Source organism: Corvus moneduloides, chromosome 1 (genome assembly GCF_009650955.1).
Source record: "Corvus moneduloides isolate bCorMon1 chromosome 1, bCorMon1.pri, whole genome shotgun sequence".
NCBI classification, from domain to species: domain Eukaryota; kingdom Metazoa; phylum Chordata; class Aves; order Passeriformes; family Corvidae; genus Corvus; species Corvus moneduloides.
The window spans coordinates 23,950,681-23,972,211 of NC_045476.1; the positions used below are offsets into that span (position 1 = coordinate 23,950,681).

The 21,531-nt window shown below is 41.8% G+C and overlaps 1 protein-coding gene across 2 annotated transcripts in view; it reads right to left on the reverse strand.

Moving 5' to 3' along the window:
• The window catches only part of SLC66A2 (solute carrier family 66 member 2), a 66,014-nt gene extending 45,918 nt beyond the window's left edge, over nucleotides 1–20,096 (reverse strand). Inside the window, exons 1-4 of one of the 2 annotated variants that reach the window (XM_032101984.1) lie at nucleotides 19,996–20,096; nucleotides 19,288–19,644; nucleotides 10,082–10,215; nucleotides 5,783–5,836 (exon numbers count right to left, since the gene is read on the reverse strand). In XM_032101984.1, the coding sequence (XP_031957875.1) occupies nucleotides 5,783–5,836; nucleotides 10,082–10,215; nucleotides 19,288–19,490 (391 nt within the window). In that variant the 5' untranslated portion in view covers nucleotides 19,491–19,644; nucleotides 19,996–20,096. The remainder of the gene's footprint in view (nucleotides 1–5,782; nucleotides 5,837–10,081; nucleotides 10,216–19,287; nucleotides 19,645–19,995) is intronic. The other variant, XM_032101992.1, reaches the window with a different exon arrangement.
• Between the last annotated feature and the right edge of the window lie 1,435 nt (nucleotides 20,097–21,531).

A 21,531-nucleotide genomic window follows, 5' to 3' on the forward strand; every position in this document is an offset into this window, starting at 1 on the left:
ATTAAATTCTTATTTTGCTCTGCCTGTGTGCACAGCTCTTGCTTCACCTACTAAAGTATCTTTACTTCAACCCAGGAGTTTTCTCACTTTCACACTTCTGATTATCCCCTCCCACCCACTGCAGGGGAGTGAGTGTGCGGCTGTGCTGGGCTGAGCTGCCTGCCCGGGTGAGCCCACAACCCAGGAATATACCCTAAGGCTTAACTACAACTACTGATGTTAAATCTGCAGTACATGAATGAAACAACACATCTGAGATCAATTGAAGACTTGGAACCTATTGCCTCATACTTTCCGCATCAGTTGTGCAGGCAGTGTCAGTCTCCTCCACTTCTAATGCCCAGTTCATCCATGCACCCATGAAAAGAAATACCCCCACATTTTCTAAAGGTGGCCACCCTTACTCTCATGCAAGCCACCACCTGTCTCTCAGGCCTAAACCTGCTACATGCCATGCATTCCAAGAGTGACTTGTCCACCTGGATCCCTCACCACTTCATCTGTAAGTCTGTGGATTTACTGCAACTCTCCCTCTCCCCTTGCTCCGCCCTCCAGAGAGCCACACGGCCCCGTTGCCTCCAGCATAGGGAAATGGGGGAGAATAAAAGAAAAGCATTTCCTGACCACTGTGGTCAGGAATGTGCTTTCACAGCACACAGGCATGCAGGAAACAGATTGGCCTCATGCCACCACCTCCGATGCAGAGGGGGTGTGTGTGTATTTCTGGATCTCTCACCTTAAGGAAACTGCAAACTGCCAGAGGCAAGGATCATAGCTGCTCAGAGGCCTCAACAATCATTCTTTGGGTTTCTCCCATACCAGCTGTCTTTTCTGAAAGGAAAAGGCCTCTCTGGAATACAGAATTTAAACTTATCCTTCCCTTTTATACCTTCTGAATAATACCAGATAAGCCTGCCAAAAGGTATGCCCTCCTACTGAACCACTTACAACATTTTCAACAGGAGAGAAAAGGCCACTGTACTTTTTTTTGGAGGCCCATTAGCCTGAGGGCATGAAGAAAGATTTATGCTGAATGGAACTTCAAAGCCTGAAGAAGAGTATCTACTGGGAAACATAAAACTGGTCCCAGAAAAATGACTGATCCAAACCCATTTTTCTCATGTTTTCTGAAAGGAAATTATTTTAATGTTGATCTTGCAATGAGTTCAGGATGAATTCCCCATGAAAATAAAAGAACAACTTTTTAAATGAAACTATTCCCTCTCTCTGTGTCTGTAGCTAAAAGAAAAAAAAAAGGTTCTGTTCAGTATGCAAACAACTTCTAAGCTGCTTTAAAAAAAAAAAAATCAATAGTGTTCTATTTGGACTGAATTATTCTGAAACGCTTGAATAGTAAGTAACTTAAACCTCCAGCACAGACCCATACCTGTAAAGACAAATTATTTTCCAGACTTGTGTTGGTCTCATTTGCAACATCAACTAAAAAGAAACCAAAACTAGGTATTAAAAAAGACACCAATGTTTACCACTTAAGTATTTATTAAAACAAATTTAAAATGCCCCTACATCCTTATAATCTCCATTTCTTACTCTCTTTTGTCTCCTGAAAGGTCTAAAAAGTGATGCAGAGAAAGACAAGGGGAAATAAGTGTTCCCACCATACACAGAACTACAACTGAAGTGTCAGTGCAGACAGGTGCTATTTTCTCAGGCAAAGTAGACCTGAATTCTTCAACAAATAGAACTCCGTTAATAAAAAATAAAAAAAACCAAACACAACAACAAACAAACCACAAAACTAAACAAAGCAAAACAAAAAAAATACATATCCTTTTGGCATCCTATTTTCTCACAGACATGCCATTACAATCCTCTCTCCCGGAGGGATTATTTGGGGATCCCCTCCCCAAAATACTAACAAAAGCAGTCTGGAATTAGTCTAACAAGGATTCATATAATCCTGGGGAGAAGGGATCAAAATGCTTCCAAGAGCACTTCCGTGTTCAGTTGTGCACAGAGGTGGTGACAGCCCAGCAACAACTCTGCTCTTGCTGTTCCAGCTGTACAGGGAATTCAACTACTGCGCAGCTCAGTGCAGAAGTCACGCACTTTCAATGAAACCCACGTGCAATCAGCAAGGAAAGCTGTGCCTCTGCTGTGCCCCCAGCTCTGCTCAGGGTGTCGGGGCTGGACAGAGAAGCACACTGTGAATGTTACTTACAGAGCACCCCTGGAAAAGCATAGTGCTCGCCTGCAAGCTGTGCAGGATGCCCTGCTGAACCCAAACAGACCAAACACTCTGAACAGAAGACACCAGAGAGCTGATTAAATAAAGTCTACATCCTTCATGGCACATGTAATGTAGTAGTGCTGCTCTAGAATATGTTAACACTACGGTGGTGTTGTTGAACAACACGTGGCAGCTGATGCCCTGAGTGAACTGAAGAGCACAGACAAAGGAGAGCTGGAAGTGTGAGTTATTCACCAGGCTGTCACACCACCAGTGGAAACCACTCAGCAGATGCCTGCACCTGCTAAATTCACATTACTATTTTCTCCTCACTATTATGCAGATATGAGCATGCGACGTCAACTACACAACACATTTTACATTTTTTCCCCCCTTAAAAGCGTAGTTTAAAATATTTTGCAACAGATATTTGGTGAAACTAAGTTTTTGTTGTTTCATTACCACCAGTTTTTATTACTCCTGTTTTAAAATTTAATGTTATCTGATGAGATTTTGTTGAGTTAAAACCAAGGTTCAGGATTCAGTAATACAGCAAGTTTTAAAACCATCTTCAGAGAGGGAAGGAAATCCCAGAAATGTCTTTCAAAATGTTTAACTGTCTACTTAGAAGGAAAAAAAAAAAACCAACCAACAAGTCCCATCCACTTTGACACTCACCTGCCACACCACTGAAACCACTCTGATCAACTTCAAACAACACAGGCTCTTTGGAGCAATGGCAGTGTTTGGTTACTTCTTTAGTGATTTTGTTACCCCAGCAGTCTCCAACACTCACAGGGCTCAAAATATATCTATGGCATTTGTATTTTAGCAAAACAGATTAATACACTTATTTACATTTGTTCTAAAACATCTCATCATGAAACAAGAAACAATCAAAACCCAAATTTCACCCAACTGCAGCTTGCTCAGCCTCAGCAGCTGCCATGCTAGCAGGCACTAGGTAGAACTAGATACCTGCATTAGAAAACAAAGGAAATAAAGCATTAATCCTTCAGAACTGGAACTACTTCTTTCTAATCTTCCCCTTGCCAAGAAAAACAAGGGAAATAATTTTATTTCTGTATGGAATCAGAAAACCCTACACCCTGGGGCCAACCATACTGTAAATTTTTTAGGTCACTTGAACTGCAGCAACCTTCCTCCACACCCTCAACTCTCTCTCAGTACTGATGCTGCAAAGTCACTTTTCAGAGTCATGTGACAGAGATAAAGGCTTTTTCAGACATGTGGAAAAATAGTGGCATTAAGTGGTTTCTTGAACTACTGACAATAAAACAAACCTAAAAGCAATCTCAGGGAGCTCAGCAGGAGTTCAGTTCCTATTCAAAGAGAGGCACCAAGAAATGCCTCGATATTTATCTAACAAGTTCACCTAAAATTCATTGGTAGCCCAGTACATTTTCAGATTAACTGTTCAACAGTTCTATAACAAAACAGCTTTCATAGATCATCTTCAATTACAAACATAATTTACTACATGACCAGAAAAAGAGTAATATAATAATTTCTGAAAGCTAAGAATATATTGAAAAACAGTTTTTACACCACTGAAATATTCAAAGGAAATTTAAAAACCAATTCCTTTTTCTTGAACAGAAGTTTAGTTCAAACTCATTAAAGAACATAATGAGAATGCACTAGCAGATGAAAGTATGGCAAATATTCCCCTCAGCTAATCTCTAAGTGATCTTCCCCAGAGCTATAGCAAAACACTGCACTGCAGGGCACAGCTCAGTTAAGCCCTCTGTAAACTGAATATGACATATGCTGTGACATAAAGCACTGTCCGCCCCACTCTTTAAACCACCAGCACATACTTCTGTGCATACATTATGCACAAACAGCTCAAAACATTTCTAATTTCTTTACAGGAGTGAGAACCATCACATTTCAAATTTCCCCACCCAGTCTTCAAACTTCTGAGCAGTAGTGTAAGGCTGTCTTGCTCCTTAGTGATACTTCATTTCATCTCATTTTGCTAAGCAATTCCAAAACAAATGTCAAGTAATACCTATTAACCAAATGTTTCAGATTTAGATCAGCTGGATTAAGATGTGTGGTGCTTTATTCTACATCTTTTTAAGCTATCGAACTACCAACAAATGACTTTTTAACCAAAAAGACAATAAAAAAACTTGACTGAAATAAGTAAAAGGTCACATTAAGTTACTTATTTCTGTTTAATTTTAACCACTTGAAGCTGACAACTCTTTCTAGCTCTGACACTGTAAATAAAGCATTGCTGAAAACTAGTAAAAGACAACAGGAATGCAGGCACAAGGAAGACACAACTGCTGAAACATTACATTCCAATGGTTAGTGTTGCAAGCCTGTGAGAATGACCACACAAACTGGAGTTAAAGACAAACAGGAAAAAAAATTAGTTTGATACCAAATCCAGAAAAAATAAGGGTTTGAGAATACAAAAGGAAAAGGTGCTTTGCAAAAATACTGGTATCAGACAAAAAAAATATAAATCACCCAATGCATGGATTTTGTCCCTAAATCTGAAAGGGGAGATCCAGAAGACGAATCATTAAAAGACAGCCTTATTTAACTTAAACAGGGATGGTCTTATGGCTTCAAGAAAGCACTCAGGTTAATACCACTCTTGGGCAGTGTTTCTCAGAGCTAACTCCAGTTTAATTAACTGCGTGTTGAGAAATACAGAGACTCTCCTTTTGCTGTAGTAATGTTCTTCTGTGCCCTGGATATTTCCACTTGATCCCTCAATAACTACAACAGAGCACAATTGGTATCAGTGGGAGATTCTGAATCAGTTCAGTTAAAACCAGTCTAAAAGTTGACTTTGGGGAACTTGTGTGTCAGCATAACTTCTTTGATGCAATACCCCAACTAATCTAAACAAAATTACAATTACTTGACTAAAATTGCCATTCCAAACTATTAAGAGTAGAAAAAACACTGCGAGGATGGTTTGCATCCAGTATTTCCTATTTCTTAGGAAAATTAAACAACATAGATTCCAACTCTGAAACTGAAGATTGGAAGCTCTCACCTTGGGCATTACTAATTCCCAAATAACAATTGTGAGGCTGCTCTATAGTGAAAAAGAGAGGAATATTTGCAAGGATGCAGGCACTTGAATATCAAGCGTTGTGTGAAATTTCTTATCTAGCATTCTGAACAGTGCTGAAAGATACAGAAGTATCTTTCATACCTTCCTCCAGTATTAGTGCTGAAAGAGGACAACTGAGTCTGAAGAGGTGATCTCTGTATCATGTAATATGTTGTTTGTCCAGCTTGGGGAAGGAGAAAGGAAGATATCCTTGAAACACATAATGTGGTCAATTCAACTGCCTTCAAGGAACTGGTTTCTGAAGTAGAGATGAAAGCATCTTTTCCTCTATGAAAGTTAAAAGTGGGCAGATGAAAAATTAAAAAAAAAAAAAAAACAGACACCAGGTTTTAGTATGTCAAGAAAAGGTAATGCAAACATTCTCTATAGAAATGATCATGCAATCAAACGATCACAAAAAGTAGCAAATCATGAAATATGTAGTTAAGAGGACAGCTTCATGCAGAATGGGTTTGTACAGTACATACCCAGATAGGATCTCTTGGGAGGTGCTTTGATTTCTTCATCCTTACTATCTGCAGCTACATAAAAAAAGAGTTGAAGGGAAATAAAAAAGAAAGGAAAGACAGACTTTTATGATTAAATGCAACAGTGGTTATTTGAGTTACCATTTAGTCAGTTAGTACATTTTATTCACTAAAAAATAATATCCAGACCAAAACATGCCAGAAATTTCAGTCCCCATGCTTTCTATAAGGCTCCCACCCCATGATGTTAAGATAGGATTGAGCAATAGGAAGTTCTAGAACAGTCTCAGTGCACAACACAACAGTAGTGTACCTATGAGGGGGAAATAAAGGCTTAAAAAACCAATGAAACAGACTGCTTGATTCTTACTTTAGACTACATAAGCTCTACCTTTTCATGATCAGAGAAAACAAGCTGTTACCTCAGCAACACCAGGTCTGTAGATATGTATGCATAAACAGCTGAGACAGTAAGTTGCCTTGCCTCCAGTGGAAAATGCTGTTCAAAAATGCTGTCACAAAGCCCAACATCAAGAAGGGGAGAACAGACCTCATCTGCAACCATGCTGCATGCTAAACTTTTTTCACTCTAACCTTCCTCTGCCAGTCGAAAACCATGTATTACACAAGAGTGTTTTCCAGTGCCAAAACCAAAGCTCTTCAAAGGATCAGAGTGCTATAATAAGATACAAGTTATAAAGCAGATTAAGTCAACCAGCAAAACTGGATGAATGACAAGAGGAAATCATGTAAAAACACAGGAGTCCATGTTCTACTTGTGGAGCCTGGGCTGCACAAGTAAGGAGAGATGTCCAACAGCCTCTTTTTAACAAATGTTCTCCACTAGTTTTCAGTATAGTTCATACATTCAGGGGGCTCAAAATTTGTCACAATGTCTTGGGCGTTACTAGAACTGAGTCTTTGCTGGAGAGAGGTGGGAGGCTGATTTGGGGAAAGAAAAAGAAGATTCTTCATAATGTGTCTGTCTCTCCAAGAACATGAAGAGGCTGCTCTTGCCCACCAACATTCCCAAAAGCAACCAGATGTTTTCAGCTGTCTGTATCTGTGGCTACCTTGCTACAGCCACCTCTAGGCTCTCGAGTGAAGACATAGCACATGCACAATTTGCATTTCAATATTCAACTCTTCAGCATGGTAGCTCCATCATGCCCCAAAATACTACAATACTTTCAACAAAAACAACAACAAAGTTAACAAGAGCCCTGGCGTCCTCTTCTGTACTGAGCCAACAACACCACATACATATGGCTGCACAGATACAACTTTAAAACTTGGGAACAAATAAGGAAAGCTATTGTTACCACAACAATGGTACCAGGAGATCTGCATTAGAGCAGTTAAGATGCAGTGAGGTTAAATACAGGATAAAAGATGAGAAGCTGTTGTTCATGCCTGCTGATTTCACCTGAAGACTCTTTCATGTAGCTTTCAGAGCATTCATATGCAGGGGACAGAACTATCCTATCACAGGAGGTTTTAAAATGAAATTGGGGATATTTGTTGTTTTCATATTTTGCCTGTTTTGGGTGCTGGCTTTTCCCAATCTGAATTGTTAAAAATATGCTACACAGTCCAAGTTTAAAAAAAAAAAGTAATAGAGAAAAAGTAACCGTTGGATATATGAAGAGGACTTGCTCTGTTTTCAATCAGTATGTACTGAAGGATAAAGTTTATGTATCCAAAACAAAAAATCAGAGAAGGCAGGAGCAGCACAAGATGGGTTCCACTACTTTCAACTTAATTTCATTTTGCAATAGTAAAAGGGAGCAGGGAGCAAAATCCCATAATTGAGAAGTAACTGTGAGAAGGGAAAAAATTTAAGAAAACTCACATCATCTTTTAAAGTTCTCTACATAGAGTCTTAAAAAAAACCCCCAATCATTACTAGAAAGTCTAGGGAGACTGCATTTTTCATGCTATGATAGTTACCCTACTTTGACAGTTACCTATCAAAGTACAAGCAAATTGACTGAATGGTTTTTTATGTTCTGAATAGTTGTTGATATTTTGGGTATTTTAAGCCAGTAACACCACCAAACAAGCTAAAGGATACAGAACAAGTTTGTCAGGATTTGAAGAGATTGCTTCTTAATGCTTCAAGATAGGAAGCAGATTCCTTCTGAACTAGTTATTACTTAAGGGACCTAATTTGTGAGGGGGAAAACAAAAAAAAGGCAACTCCCACATAACTGAAAACACACTGGTAAACATATACTTATGCCACTTGGAAGAAATACCACATTTAACAATAATATAAGAAAACAGCAAACTCCCTTCCACTGAAATATCCAGTTCTTTCTAAAATATTTTGGATTATTTTGCAGAAACATTCAAAGGGAGGACAGAAAAGAAAAAAAAAATTTAATTAAGACCAGCCATGTGAGAAATAATAAACTATATTATCATACAGAAATGGTGTGCCTTCCCTCAGGACTCTGCAAGGTTAACAAAAAACAGTGACTTCAAACCTAGCCCTTCACTGCCTCAGCAAGCTACAAGGAAAGAAAGTAAGTACACAGAATAATCAGCTTGCCTAGATCACCATAAAACTTTAGAGATAAGATTAGGTGTATGATTAGAAACACAGTTCTCACTCCTACTGGTATTGTGCTTGAAACCTATCATTCCGTCCAGCTTGAAAGGAGCTTTGTATGCATCTGTATGTTTATTCTGAGCCATCATACAGTTGTCCTTACTAAACATCAATCTCATGTAAGAAAAATATTCCAACTATTCTTAGTGTTTGTGGGAGGATGCAAGCCTTTCAATGAAAACAAATAATTAAATACCACAAGTAGGTAAAAATCTCTCTAGCAAATTCCATATGACAAACTGAGTTTTAGGAAAAAAGATCAAATTACACAATGCAACCTTAAGGAGTTTCTATCACCTGCCAAGGGAAGGACTGATTACCCCTTAGGAGACTGTATGTCTTTCAGGGAGAGTTGCTGAAAGTACCATATACTAAACTGAAGAGCCTGCTTTTCTTGTCCAAAGGTTACTGAAGGAGCCTGTACGTAAATGTACACAAGAACAATTTCCTCTCAGAGAGAGCAAACAGAGAAACCTCTCTGTCACTCCACAAAATGTTTGCACAAACAGCAGAGGAGGAGGAAAGCATACATACCCCTCCCAAATGCTTCCTGGATTTTAACTGCTGCTAAATCTGGCTGAAAATAGCTTTTAAGTCATTCATCCTGCCAGACTGACAACCCCTGTGAACACAGCAGCTTGTGTTTGGAAGATGGAGCGCAGCTCCTCTTCCACATGAATTCATTTACCTGAATAGTTTCACACTGCACTCCACAATGAGCAGGAATGGAAGCAGCCTCCTTAGCTATTAGATAAACTACCCTACTGCAGAGGCAGGAGCTGCTGCCTTCTAATGGCAGCTGTGGATATCTGGAATTGGATCAGACCCTTAATTATTACGGAGTGTGAAAGAGAACAGATGGAGAGAATAAATTATACACCCTTAATGACAAAATAACCGACAGAAAGTTGACAGTGTTAATTCTGTTCTTGTTGGTAATAAGCTGTTACATAGAATGTTGTAAGTCAAAGTCAACACAGAGAAACAAAAACCTACCCCTTTCACATTTCTTATCTGCAGGGAAAATAGCAAGGACTTTGCACAAAGACTGAACATTTTATTCAATAGAGAGTAACAGTCTGGCCCAACTGAAATTATCAACGCCTAAAAATTAACAAAATTAACCAAAATAAAAATTATGGGAAAATTCTCATAAATCCCAACTAATTCCACACTAAAGCCAAAGGAAATGGTACATAAAAAGAGATAGTTTTGCAACTATGATAAGAAGAACCTGGTTTTTTTGACAGTCAGTAACTCAGGTAAGTAGAAAATTATTATCTACAAAAGCAAATGTTTGCAATTGCAACATTTAGATAATAGTGAATGATCATAACTAAGAACTTGGTAGAAAGAACAGCTGAAGAAAATAACTTCTTATTCCAGCCAAGATCTTCAAAAAAATCCAGGCTAACACAACAGCATAACAACCAGCTCTATACTCAGAATGTAGTATGAAATATTACAGAAAACTCCAATTTCTAGACTGAATCAAGACCTGTTAGAAATAAAATTTCAGCTGTACATTTTTATCTGGAAAACAAGCAGTTTCAAAAAAAAAAAACTTTCAGAAAGTGCTACAGTGGGGAGACTGGATTGCAATTAAGACAGAACTTTTGTACTAAGTACAGCACACCATACTTTCAAAAATATTTATCCTGCAAAAGCCATTTCCCATCACTGACCTGCAAAAGAGCGGCGTTTCACATTCAGCTCGTTGGACACACGAACTTCAGTGCAGAGTTTCAGCATCAGTAACATTGTAATGATCATGATAATGCTCTGCCACAAAAGAGGGGATTCAAAATGCCTTCCAAACCTAAAAACCGAAAAGAAAACATGTAAAACATCTAAGCACCTGGAAAAGGAAATGCTAAAAATAACAAGTATGGAAGGCTGAGGAAGTCAGAGTCACCAGACAAACCTAGCTGCACATACAGTAGCTCAGAGCAGGAGTATCTAGTATCTGAGAACCTTATTTCAACATCCCAGTGGACTGATCCCAGACACACTGAAGCAGGAAGCTTAAGTCTTTGCTTCAAAAGCCAGCAGCAAACCTATTGTTTTGAAAGGAGAAGCACATTCATTAACAGTAAGTCAGTACAGAGAGACCAGAGAGTTATGCCACGTTAACACCAGTTATGTGTGCTCTCCACACACACAGTCCAAAGATTTCAAATGGACTTGTGTGCAAAACTTTTCTTTCTCAATTTTTCATTTTTAAATTAAGTCATAAAAACAATAGCACTTGTCCTATAAAGAAGTAAATACCCACAGCACTGTCGAGACATCTGGGTGGAAAAGCCAGGTCTGAAGAACAGACCAACTATTTCATCAATTGCTGTCTTATTTGGACGAAGATTGGGAAAGTAAGGAAGTATAGATGATGTGTGACGGGAGCTTCTGAGCACTTCCTTCACACAACAGAGTAGGTGAACTTGGATTATGGCCAGTCTTGACTGAAGAGCTTACTCTTAAGTGATTGCACAAGATTCTGCCACAGGAAAAGGAGAACCCTTCAGAGGAGATCGGTAATGCTCCAAGCTCCTCTTCCTACATTACTTGATGAAAGCTCAGCAATCCCCACCACACACTCAGTAAGTGCATTAGGGGTAAAAGGTAGACGCTTATGTGCAGCCCTTGAAGCACACTGCATTTACAACAGGAGGGTTACACACACATCACAGTGAGCTGCTTCTCTGTGCTCAGTTCTGCCAGGTTTTATGCCTTGAAGACAGAGATGCTGAGGAAGTGATTTGGTCAGAACACATTGCTGTCCTCCCCAGCTCCCTTGCCTGCACTGTAAGGCACACAGGCTTTCTAAATTTCCTAACAGCACAGTTACTAAGGTCAGTCTTTGACCACATCAGGCTGACAGAGTCCTCATGCTCAATAATTGCCATGCTCACAGGCAATTATTGCCCTCCTCTTGACAGTTCCTGTTTTATAGCACCCTGGCAAAATGTAATTTGTTATGCCTGAGCTACTTTCACGGCAGAGCTCCATGCTAGTATAAACCAGCTAGGTTCACCATCATGCTCTCTCACACTACTGCATTTCCACTGCAGCTATTTCACCAGAGAGAGATTTTTTTGTTATGAGTCAACTAATAAGGAACAGGAGAGAGACTGGAAAGTCCTTGACTAGCTTCCTTGGAAATCTTCCTGTGCAGAAGAGCCAAGCAGCCCACATCAGTGAAAATGGCCAAGTATTTCCTGCCTAATGGCATACAGCTGAGGAAAAGTACCCCACCTTGAGCCTCCAGACCACTGCCAGGGGCCCACCAGTAACTACTGCAGGAATAGCAGTTCTCTGACTTTAGTCCTCCTCTTCTTTCTAGTGTCCATGGAGCCATTACTGTAACAAATTTGGAGGACACAATGAGGAAGGAAATAAAGAACACAATTGATAAGCATAATCATAGGCAGTGTGTGCTCTGGATAAGGCTTTCACTGCAAATGCAGGGGAAAAGAACAAAAGTTTGGCCTAACCTATGTCCCAGGCTCATGATTCCTGAGCTCATTCAGCCTGTATTGCTGACTGTGGCAAAGCTCCCCTAATCTACTGGAATTCAATATTATTATATTTGTCTCTTACTCAGGGAATGAGAAAAAATATGGGAAAGACTTACTTTAAGTAACTGCAGAGCAGTTAACTATAAACTGGTTTACATCAGGTTTAGAAAAACCATCTCGAATTACAAATGTATTTGCATGTAAAAATATAGTAATGCATTTAAGAGGGGGCTGAGCTAGCAGTACAAGTTAGAAGCTGTGATGACAGTAAATCCAGCCACAGGTTACTGCAAGGTTAGTTTCTCCCAGCTGATGAGATTATTGGTCACAATAATCTGCTTGCAGTATAAATATCCACTCACTACAAACACAAATAAGCATAGCCACCTGCTGTCTGATCACAACTGGTCATGAGATTCAAGTATTGCTGCAGACCCTCTCCCCTTAAACACTAGGGGAGAAAAATGTAAAACAAAACTCACAACACACAAGAGAGTTAAAATGGAAATTTAAAAATTCTTATGGGAATTTCAAACAATGCACACCACCTGTAGGGTTTTTCACAACCATCCAGTCAAAGACAACAAAGGTTATATAACAAAACATACTCATGTGAAACCTATCTCCCCAAACACCAAACCCCAGAATGAGTCTTCCAGGCAACACAACCCTCTAAACTAGATCACATATACAGGAAAACAAACAGCTGCCATGGAGACCAACAGACAGAGCAAACTACACCACAGGGATTACACCACACTACCTGGGCAGCAAGACTGAAGGGAACACCAGTATCAAGGACCACTCTTGGGTTCTTGAAGCTGTAAAAGTAAAGCCAGAACACCCATTTTTCTCAGGATCATGGACACAAACACCACTCCGAGCTGCTTACCCTACTTTGCACTGATATCCGGGCCTGGCAAAGCAACACTAACCCAGTTCAAGACTCCTCAGGCCAGCTTGAGCCAGGAGCACTCTGGGATGCAGAGCGTGCTTCCTTTCTGCCTTGCAGACATTACTCCTGTCTCTGCTTAAGCAGGAGCCAGGAGAGGAGGAACATTAAGGTAATTAAAGCACCTTATGGGAGAAAGATGAAGAGCCTTAGGATACTAGAACAGGCTTGTGGAAAAGAACAGCTTTGAAGTCCTGGGGGTGAGGGGTCACCCCTGTTATTCTGCATTTTCATCCCATAACTACAATGTTGAGTAATAAAGTGAACAGTGACACTTGGGGTATTCAAGGAACTCAGACTTCGTATGTCAGACTACAAAGAGACAAAGAGCTTTTCCACTGTTTATTTCCTTTGTAAAAACAAAAGAACTCTTTATTTCCTGTACTAGTCAAATATGCAAATAAAGGGAGGGAGTGGCTTACATTTTATTAGTGTTTCCATAGCCTTCAAATGACTAATGAATGTTCAGGGTGATGAAGACAAGAGAAGTGCACGTTCAAGCCAGAGCAGAGACTAAATAGTCATTGAGAATACCACATAATTCCATTGGTACAATTTAATTTTGTTGCAATAATCCTGCTATTCCAGTCCTGGGCCTACTTGAAACAGCAAATGCCAATTGTGGAAAAGAAGCCTAAACTAGACCAAACATACAAGGTTTTCTTATCGCTTTTCCTAAGACATCTTTGAAAAGAAACTGACTGCTGTTGGTGCAGCCAGATCACCATCACCCTGACCACTCTGTTTCCTCCTACACTCCTGGATGCTGTTCCAGCTTTCGTCCGCTGGCTGCTATAAATTTTTTCAGTTCTTTGGGAAGTTGTAGTTCCCTAGGCAACATGGAAAGCACACAGGATACACCACACACCACCAGGATCCCGACAGATAGCCCAGGGTAGCAGCATGGCAGCTGTCCTGAAAGTAATCCAGCACAGTTACAGAACTTAACCTGTAGGATTTAAGCAGGAAGAAGAAACAAACCAGTTTTGCAACAGGATCTTTTGATATGAGGTTCCTCTTGACATGTAAACTTCCAAGACTTTATGGAACATCTCAAACCAAGCTCCTCATTTGGGCATACAAAATTCTACTTTACTTTCTGCATAAAAATGTAGCGCATCTTATCCCTGCTCTCTGGCACTCATACAAAGGAGGAGGAATTGTGTAACACTTTTGCTCTCAATATCTGAGCAAGATCAGCAGCAGGCCATACATAAGGCAATCTTTCAAAGTTGTAGTCATTCTGTCAGCTTGATTTAAAGCATCATCCCACTTTCCACACATGGTAAAAGCTGGCAAGATCCATTTTAGTAACAGAAGCCTTAAAAGCACAAGTTTCTTGTTCTCACAGAAAGTCCTTCAAACAGACATCACTGCTCCGCTTTCTGAAGCCGGAGCAGCACCAGACAGCAGGGATCTGGTCCACAAGTGGCACTGTAGGTGTTACAGCATAATAAATACATAGGAATCTGCCCCTAACAAGAGCAAGTTCATCATTTCTCTATAAATTATCTCCAGCTCCATACATGAGTCTTTACACCTCTATTCTTAAACAGGGAGCTTATTCCATTGACTCCAGCACAGACAGCTACCAGTTCTACTGATATTGCTGTTTTAAGAAGACTTTTTGTTTCAGGTCAACTGATGTGAAATGGGTAGAGCCTTACCTTTGCTCAAAAATAACACACTCTGTAGTCTCCATCCTGTCCCTGGCTGTCAGAACTAGTTCCCACAGTTTGTCTTAAAGCAACTATTTTGTGAGAGCAACTACAAAACTGGATGGCTTTATTTTCTGGTTTTGGATTTCTGTGGCACTGCTGTATGAGTTTTAGGACAGTGTCCCATGGAATTCCAGCTCAAAACCTTTGGAAAGAACATTGCCTTCTTGGAAAATACACAAACCATATTAGAGGATGACAATCATTTTACAAAATGCAGAACTGAAAAATAAAGCCAAAAACTTCTGGGGATAGCAGAAGTTACTTCTGGGGTAACATCAGTACTTTTGGCTGCACTTAGTCGAGATACATATAAAAATGTCTACAGCTGATTTCTAAGAAATCTATAGTTCTTTTTCCTCTAGCTATTTATTCTGATTTTAATACTAGAAGAAACTGTAATTTATCTCATCATAAGCTCTGTTTTTAAAAAGAAAGGGCGAAGAGAGAGAGGGGGAAGAGAGGGAGAACTCACAAGTAAGTTTTTCTGCATCCTCCACCCCCAACCGATTACACAACTCTCACCCGCCTTCTCGTTCCTGTTCTCGACCATGACGATGCAAAGCTACTCAGCTGGCAGCCTGCAGGCCACATGAACCCAGAACATGTGTGCACCTTGGTCCCAGCTAGTGCCATGGGGCACCCCGGAGCCATCCCACAACTTCAAAACAGCCTAGGACAGCTTAAACAGATAATTAATCACCTCAAAGCTCAGGGTATCCCTTGAGCAAGAAAACAGAGCTAACGCAAGAATGTGTAATAAGACATACAGCACAGGCTACCAAAAAATGGTAATGAAATGTTTAATTAAAAATGTAGAGGGAAGAAAATTACTATCAGATCTTTTTGGAGCAGGTCATACACTTTCATATGCACGAGAATTACAAAGACCTGGAGTTCTGCACTGCCTCTTGATGTCTATCCACAGCGCAGACTTTCCCTGCGCTGAGCAGTCTAGAGAAACAATGACCTGCTGGAGAAGACAGAAAGGAGAAGCAGTACTGACAGTGGCAGTACAAACAAAGGGGCAGCTGATGCAATCATAAATCATATCCAGCAGCTATACTGGCACCCCAAAATAAATATTGCTTTGACATGTTAGATAAAATTGTAATAATAGATTACTACTAAAAATAAAGTCAACTTGGTACCGAATCTAGTACAGCAAAAATCTACTTTTCACACTGGTAAACAGAGACTCCCTTGTGTGATGCTGTAAGCACAAACTCCATTCTTTTCCATTTTTTTTAAAGAATTCTCTTTAAAAGGTCAAAAGACTTAAAAATGGCCAAACTTCTAGTTTCTTTTTCCTAAACAAAAGCCATATGTGCATAAACAAACTGAAGTGGAACCATGCCCAATTGATGTCCATTGCTATCCATACCCAGTCTTCATTCTTCCAGACCAATCCTTTCCCAAAGTCTTTACACAAAGTTCTGGCACATTGCTGGAACACAGCAAGGCCAAACACACATAACCGAAAGCAGCAACAACTCTTTAAAGACGACATTTTGATATATTGTGTGAAAGAAGCATGAAAAATGGATATTGTGTTATTGTCATCACTAGCAAACTGAAAGTTCTTTGGGCACACCCTGAAATTAAGTGATTAGCTGTAAGAAAGATGAGAAGGAGAGGCATTGCACGGAGCCCTCTTCACTTTAAAAGACGGCTTACCATTGGAGACAGTCTAATTACAGAAACGGAATTTGTGAGAACAGGTAATTCAAAACAGGACTGTTACCCTTGATCTCAGCAGTACCTTTGTTCATTGGCTACTGTCACAGTGCAATCCACCAGCTGAAACTGTTGACACATACAACATGCCAAGAAGATTAGGAAGCAAATACTCTGTTTGGAGGGGAGATGAAAGGTCAAACTTAACCCACTGCAAAACCAGACATAAAACCAAAAAAAGATAGCCCCCGAAATAAACAAGTACAGTTGTAAGAACCTGTGGAACCTGTCACTCCACAAAAAGAATGTGAGAGAATTGCCCCATAGCTGAGGCAAACAAAGTATAGTAAAGCCATATTTTTGGAAATACGGGGAAAGGTGGGAGGACTGGGTGTGTTATGAGTAACGCAAATACAGAAAGACCAGCACTACTCAAGAGCAAAAATACAGAAGCAACATGGCATAAAAGGCAGGAACAGTCTGTCCTTGTGAGCCTCAAATTCAATACATGAAATTTCAAGGAAAACCTGGAAGTAACAACAGAAACAAAATACAGAAATGTCTTTGAAGTTAAAAACAAAACAAACAAACAAAAAACAGTAGAAACATCAGCCACCCTAGGAAATAATAAGTCCTGAAAAGCAACACTATTAAAACTTCAAAGTTTTTAAGGCCTAACAGTTTAAGTACTTATTTTTGGATCAGGGTGGAAAGGAAGTCAGGAAAAATGACTCTGGCTCGAATCATGGGCTTAATAACTAGGGGTAAATGAAGAGAAACCAAATGAAACCAGCAGCTATATGGCAGCAAAGTTTTCAGAAGAGAGACTTAGAGTAATACTGGGTTTGCTAAAGGGATGGAGATGTCAACTGGTACTTGGGTAAAAAAATTATATACAGAACAAAATTACTTGCATGAACAGTTCTATCCTGGCACCAGAATGGATTAAATTATTTAATAAATTTAAAACAAAATAAATAAAAACCTTCTAATTCCTGCCAAAGAATATTACATACACAATTAAAGTAATTCTGCTGTTTATGTCATTATCGAGAGCATTGTGTCCCAAATAATGCATTGGCCATAGGTAACATTAACCAAATAATGCAAAAATTGAGTTGCCAAGATGCTCTGTAGGTGCATTTTAACCATGTTCACAGACAGTCTTCCTCTAATCATACAGATGGCCCAAGGATAACATCCACCCTCAATGTTTTTTCATGACTTACTTATAACTAACTACCAGGGATGCCGAATTTTTCAGGCAGACAAGCAAAATATTCTCTCCCAGAGAACACTGAATTATCATTATGCAAGTACTGTTTTGTCTTTTAGTTCAGCAGAACTAGGAGACAATTCATTGCAAGTACAGACAGAAAAGTTTCTGTAGGCTCCTGCCTGCAGTATTTCCCCAGAGTGGCTGTACCACTGGCCAGCAGCAAGCCTTGCACTACCCCTGCAGCCAGACACACCTGTGCACGTGCTCTGGGAAGCCATTCCATGCTAAGCTCCAGGGTGACCAGAGCCTACGGAGCACTTACACGCGTCAGGGAGTGATACTATTATGTGGCTTAAATACTCCCATTAAAAAAATTACATACTTGTAGCAATAGAAGTGCATTCTCTCTCTTTTGAGGTATCGACAAATCTTTCAACATTGACATAAATTATAACTTTTCATTACTTGCAGCATTTATACTTTTGCACATTTTTTAACTAGATGTACTTAAAATCAACTCAAATTAAAGATCTCTCAGTTCTTCCATAGTCTGAGTCTCACTTAACAGATGCACTCACCTGAGTTACCTAGAAACTGCCAGCATCTCCATTCAGATATAAGTCATTTGTATATTTTGACTACCTCCAGTAAACCCAAAAATATGACTATTTTTCTTTCTCAAACTGTCAGTTCAGGCTTTTCACTTCTCCTCCTCCTGCCAGTTCCTCTACTTTCCTTCTGCCCTCTGCTTTCTCTATACGCTTCTCCTGAGGAAAATACAGGTCCAACGCAACAAGTAGCTCTGATCTAGTGATGATTCCTCTGTTTGATTGCCAGCTTGTGGTGCCTGAAAGGGTCTCCAGTTTTGCCACTCCAGGACAGCACTTACATGTTGCATTTTGCTGTAGCAGAATCCAGGAAGCCATTATACAGAGTCAGAGGAGGTTTCTTTAAAAAGAAACTAGAAACCAACAAAAGGATGCAGCCTTTTACCTATGAGTTCCTTATGGATTACAAAGCATTATTTTGTAGTGAAAACAGAATCACAGAATAACTGTCCTTAGTTGCAGTAATTGCCCAGACCATTTCGTCTTTGGTTTCCCAAGTACATTCTCAGTGGTGTAGCATCTGTATAATTAAAAGTAACAAGCAAGCTGTTAATACCCCTGATTCACAGAAATCAGGCCCTAATAACATTTTCTTTGTCCAGCAGCACAAGACCTAAATATGGAAACAAGCTTGCTCTTAAGTATTGAAAGTGGTGTTGAAAGCAAAAGAAATTTGCTTTTGAAAGGCAGCACATCTTTTGCCTGCTTATCCAAGAATGAGTACTTTCATCTGTAGTTGTGCATGAAGATCTACAAGTGAACCCCTCTGAAGACAGCCGGCATCCCAGGAAAATGCAAGAATATATGGCAAGTGTTCCAGTGACGTTAATGCCAACTAGACACTAGAATAAGTGGGACCGAGGCTTTCACTCTGAATATGGAGCTAGGGGAGCATGAGAAACGTAAAATACAGTCAGCAAGAAAAAAACCCGACTTAGCATAAACCTCTTTACCAACAAGTTAAAAAGTTTCATCTTGGAAATCAGAGCACTGATAATCAGATCTGGCAAAGGAAATAGACCACGCTCACGAGCCCAGTTCATTCTACTTAAAATAGACTCACACAGATAGAAAGACGGCATTTAGATCTTCGAGAGAAGAGAAAATGTACGTAAAACATTATTTCCTCAAATATTACAATCAAAGCTTTACAGCTTGCAAGCAAGCACCTTTAGAACTGAGCAGAAACACAGCCAACTTACCAAAAAAGTATCCGCAGAATGTTTGCGACCAGCAACACCAGGCAGACGTAGGTGGAGAAGCCCTCCGCGTTCTGGGTCCGCCGAATGTCCCGGTACTGGGGGATGTAGGGTACGACGCCGCCGAACACCATGGCCCCCGCGGCGCCCCACGACACCAGCTGCTGCATGGGCACCAGCAGCCACTCCAGGCCGCCCGGCTCCATGCCGGGGGCGCGCGGGGAGGCGCTCAGGCTGAGGGATGCCCTCAGGCTGAGGGTGCCCCGCCGCAGCTCTCCGGCCGGGGCCGGCTCTAGCCACGGGCGGGCTCCTGGCCGGGATGCGGCACCATGGCTGCGCCCTCTCCCGCGGGGCCCGCACCTGGGGAAAGGGACGGAGCGTGAGCCTGGCTCTGCCGAGGGCGGCTCCGGCCGCTACCAGCCGGGCGCTGGCGAGCCCGGACCACCGCCCTACCGCCGGTGGGTCGGGGCCGCCCCAGCCCCAGGACCAGCCCCAGCCTGGCGCTCCGCAGGGGAAGCCGAGCCCCGGCACGGCAGCCGCGCCACTCCATCGCTGAGGAGAGCGGCCAGCGGCCGGACAGGGCGCGGACACGCGGCTCCGCCACCACCTCCGCCCGGTCCCCGGGTCGTGTCTCCGAGGGGGCTTCTCCGCCTCCCTCGCCCACCCGCGCTCTCCCCGCCCCGCGGACACACACGGCCGCCCGCCCCGCACCTGCTCCCCGAGCTCCGGCCGCCGCCTTCGCCTCCATCCCCCGGCGCCGCTCCGCGGGCGGGCAGCGGCGGCCAGGGCGGCCCGTGACGCACCGCAAGCGGCCGCGCCTCCGCCAATGAGCGCCGGGGCCGCCCCTTCCTCCAGCGGAGAGCGGCGGCAGCGGGCGCCGCATCGGCCCGCGCTCTTTCCTCCCCTTCCTCCCGGCTGCCGCCCGCGGGCGGTACCCGGACACGGCGGGCGGCTCTACCCTGGAGGGTACTCGGCTCTCCGAGGCGCACGTGGGCGCCTTCCCCCCGCAGGCCGCACTGAGCTGCCGCCCCGGGTCCTGCTCCTCAGGAGTTACGGAAAATTCCGTCACACCTCATGGACAAGGGGGAATGGTTTCAAATTGAAAGGGAGTAGATTTGGATTAGGTATTAGGAAGAAATTATTTACTGTGAGGATGGTGAGGCCCTGGAACAGGTTGCCCAGAGAAGCTGTGGATGTCCCATCTCTGGAAGTGTTCAAGGCCAGGTTGGATGGGACTTCAGGCAACCTGGTCTACGGGAAGGTGTCCATGGCAGGGAGGTTGGAACTAGATGGCCTTTAAGGTCCCTTCCAACCCAAACCATTCTGTGATTCTGTGATTCTCTGATTTCTGTGGCTCTCAGAACTGCAGTGGCTGGGGAGGGAAAATGTGCATCTTCTACCCAAAGCAGGGGAGACCCAAAGTAACCAGGGAGTCTGTACTGCTACTCACACAGGGCCAGCAGAGGACAAGTGCTGCACACAGATGTTGTGTGTAGAATGACAGCATGGACACTGCATCCACCTCATTCAGCCACACTGAAAAGGATGGATCATCCACCATGCATCCAAGTGGCTGCACAGCTGTCCTCAAAGCTGTTCCTTGGGCTCCCCATAATACTACCCCAGACATGCTTCCTTCTACCTTCTAAGTTCCCCTGCTGCTCATCTGACAGGTAGGAAATGAGATGGGTTTTCCTGCATCTGAGTGATGTATTATTTTGTGTTCTATAGCAGCAACTGCAAATATTTTTTGTGAGTCTTAAAGGGGAAAAGGAGCTGAATTAAAAACAGAAATACCTGTTTCAGGGCTTCAGAAGCCTTTTGTTTGCTTCCTGTGTAGCAGCACCTTGCTCAACTGCAACCATTTCTTCCACTGAGCAAGTTCTTGCAGCACAGGATCCTGCACATTACTGCAGAATGTATTTGTCAAAGACACTCTTGGAGTACCATCGTTATCAACATCCAAAACAGCCTCCTATGTAGATCAGGTGACCAGTGATAATGTTGAGACTTACCTTTCCTACAAGGAAGTAGCAGCTCTGCTACTTGAACAAAGCTCTGTTCCATTACACAGACCTGATAGTTTGACTGCCAAAGTTAAAAATACATTGCGGATGTTTTGAATTCTGATTTTTGGATGACAATTCTGAAGTTCCTGATTTCATCGCATCTGACTCATTCAGAGAGAGTAGAACAATCCAATTATGTATAAACTGCATTGTTTAAAACATATTTTATTATTTAATG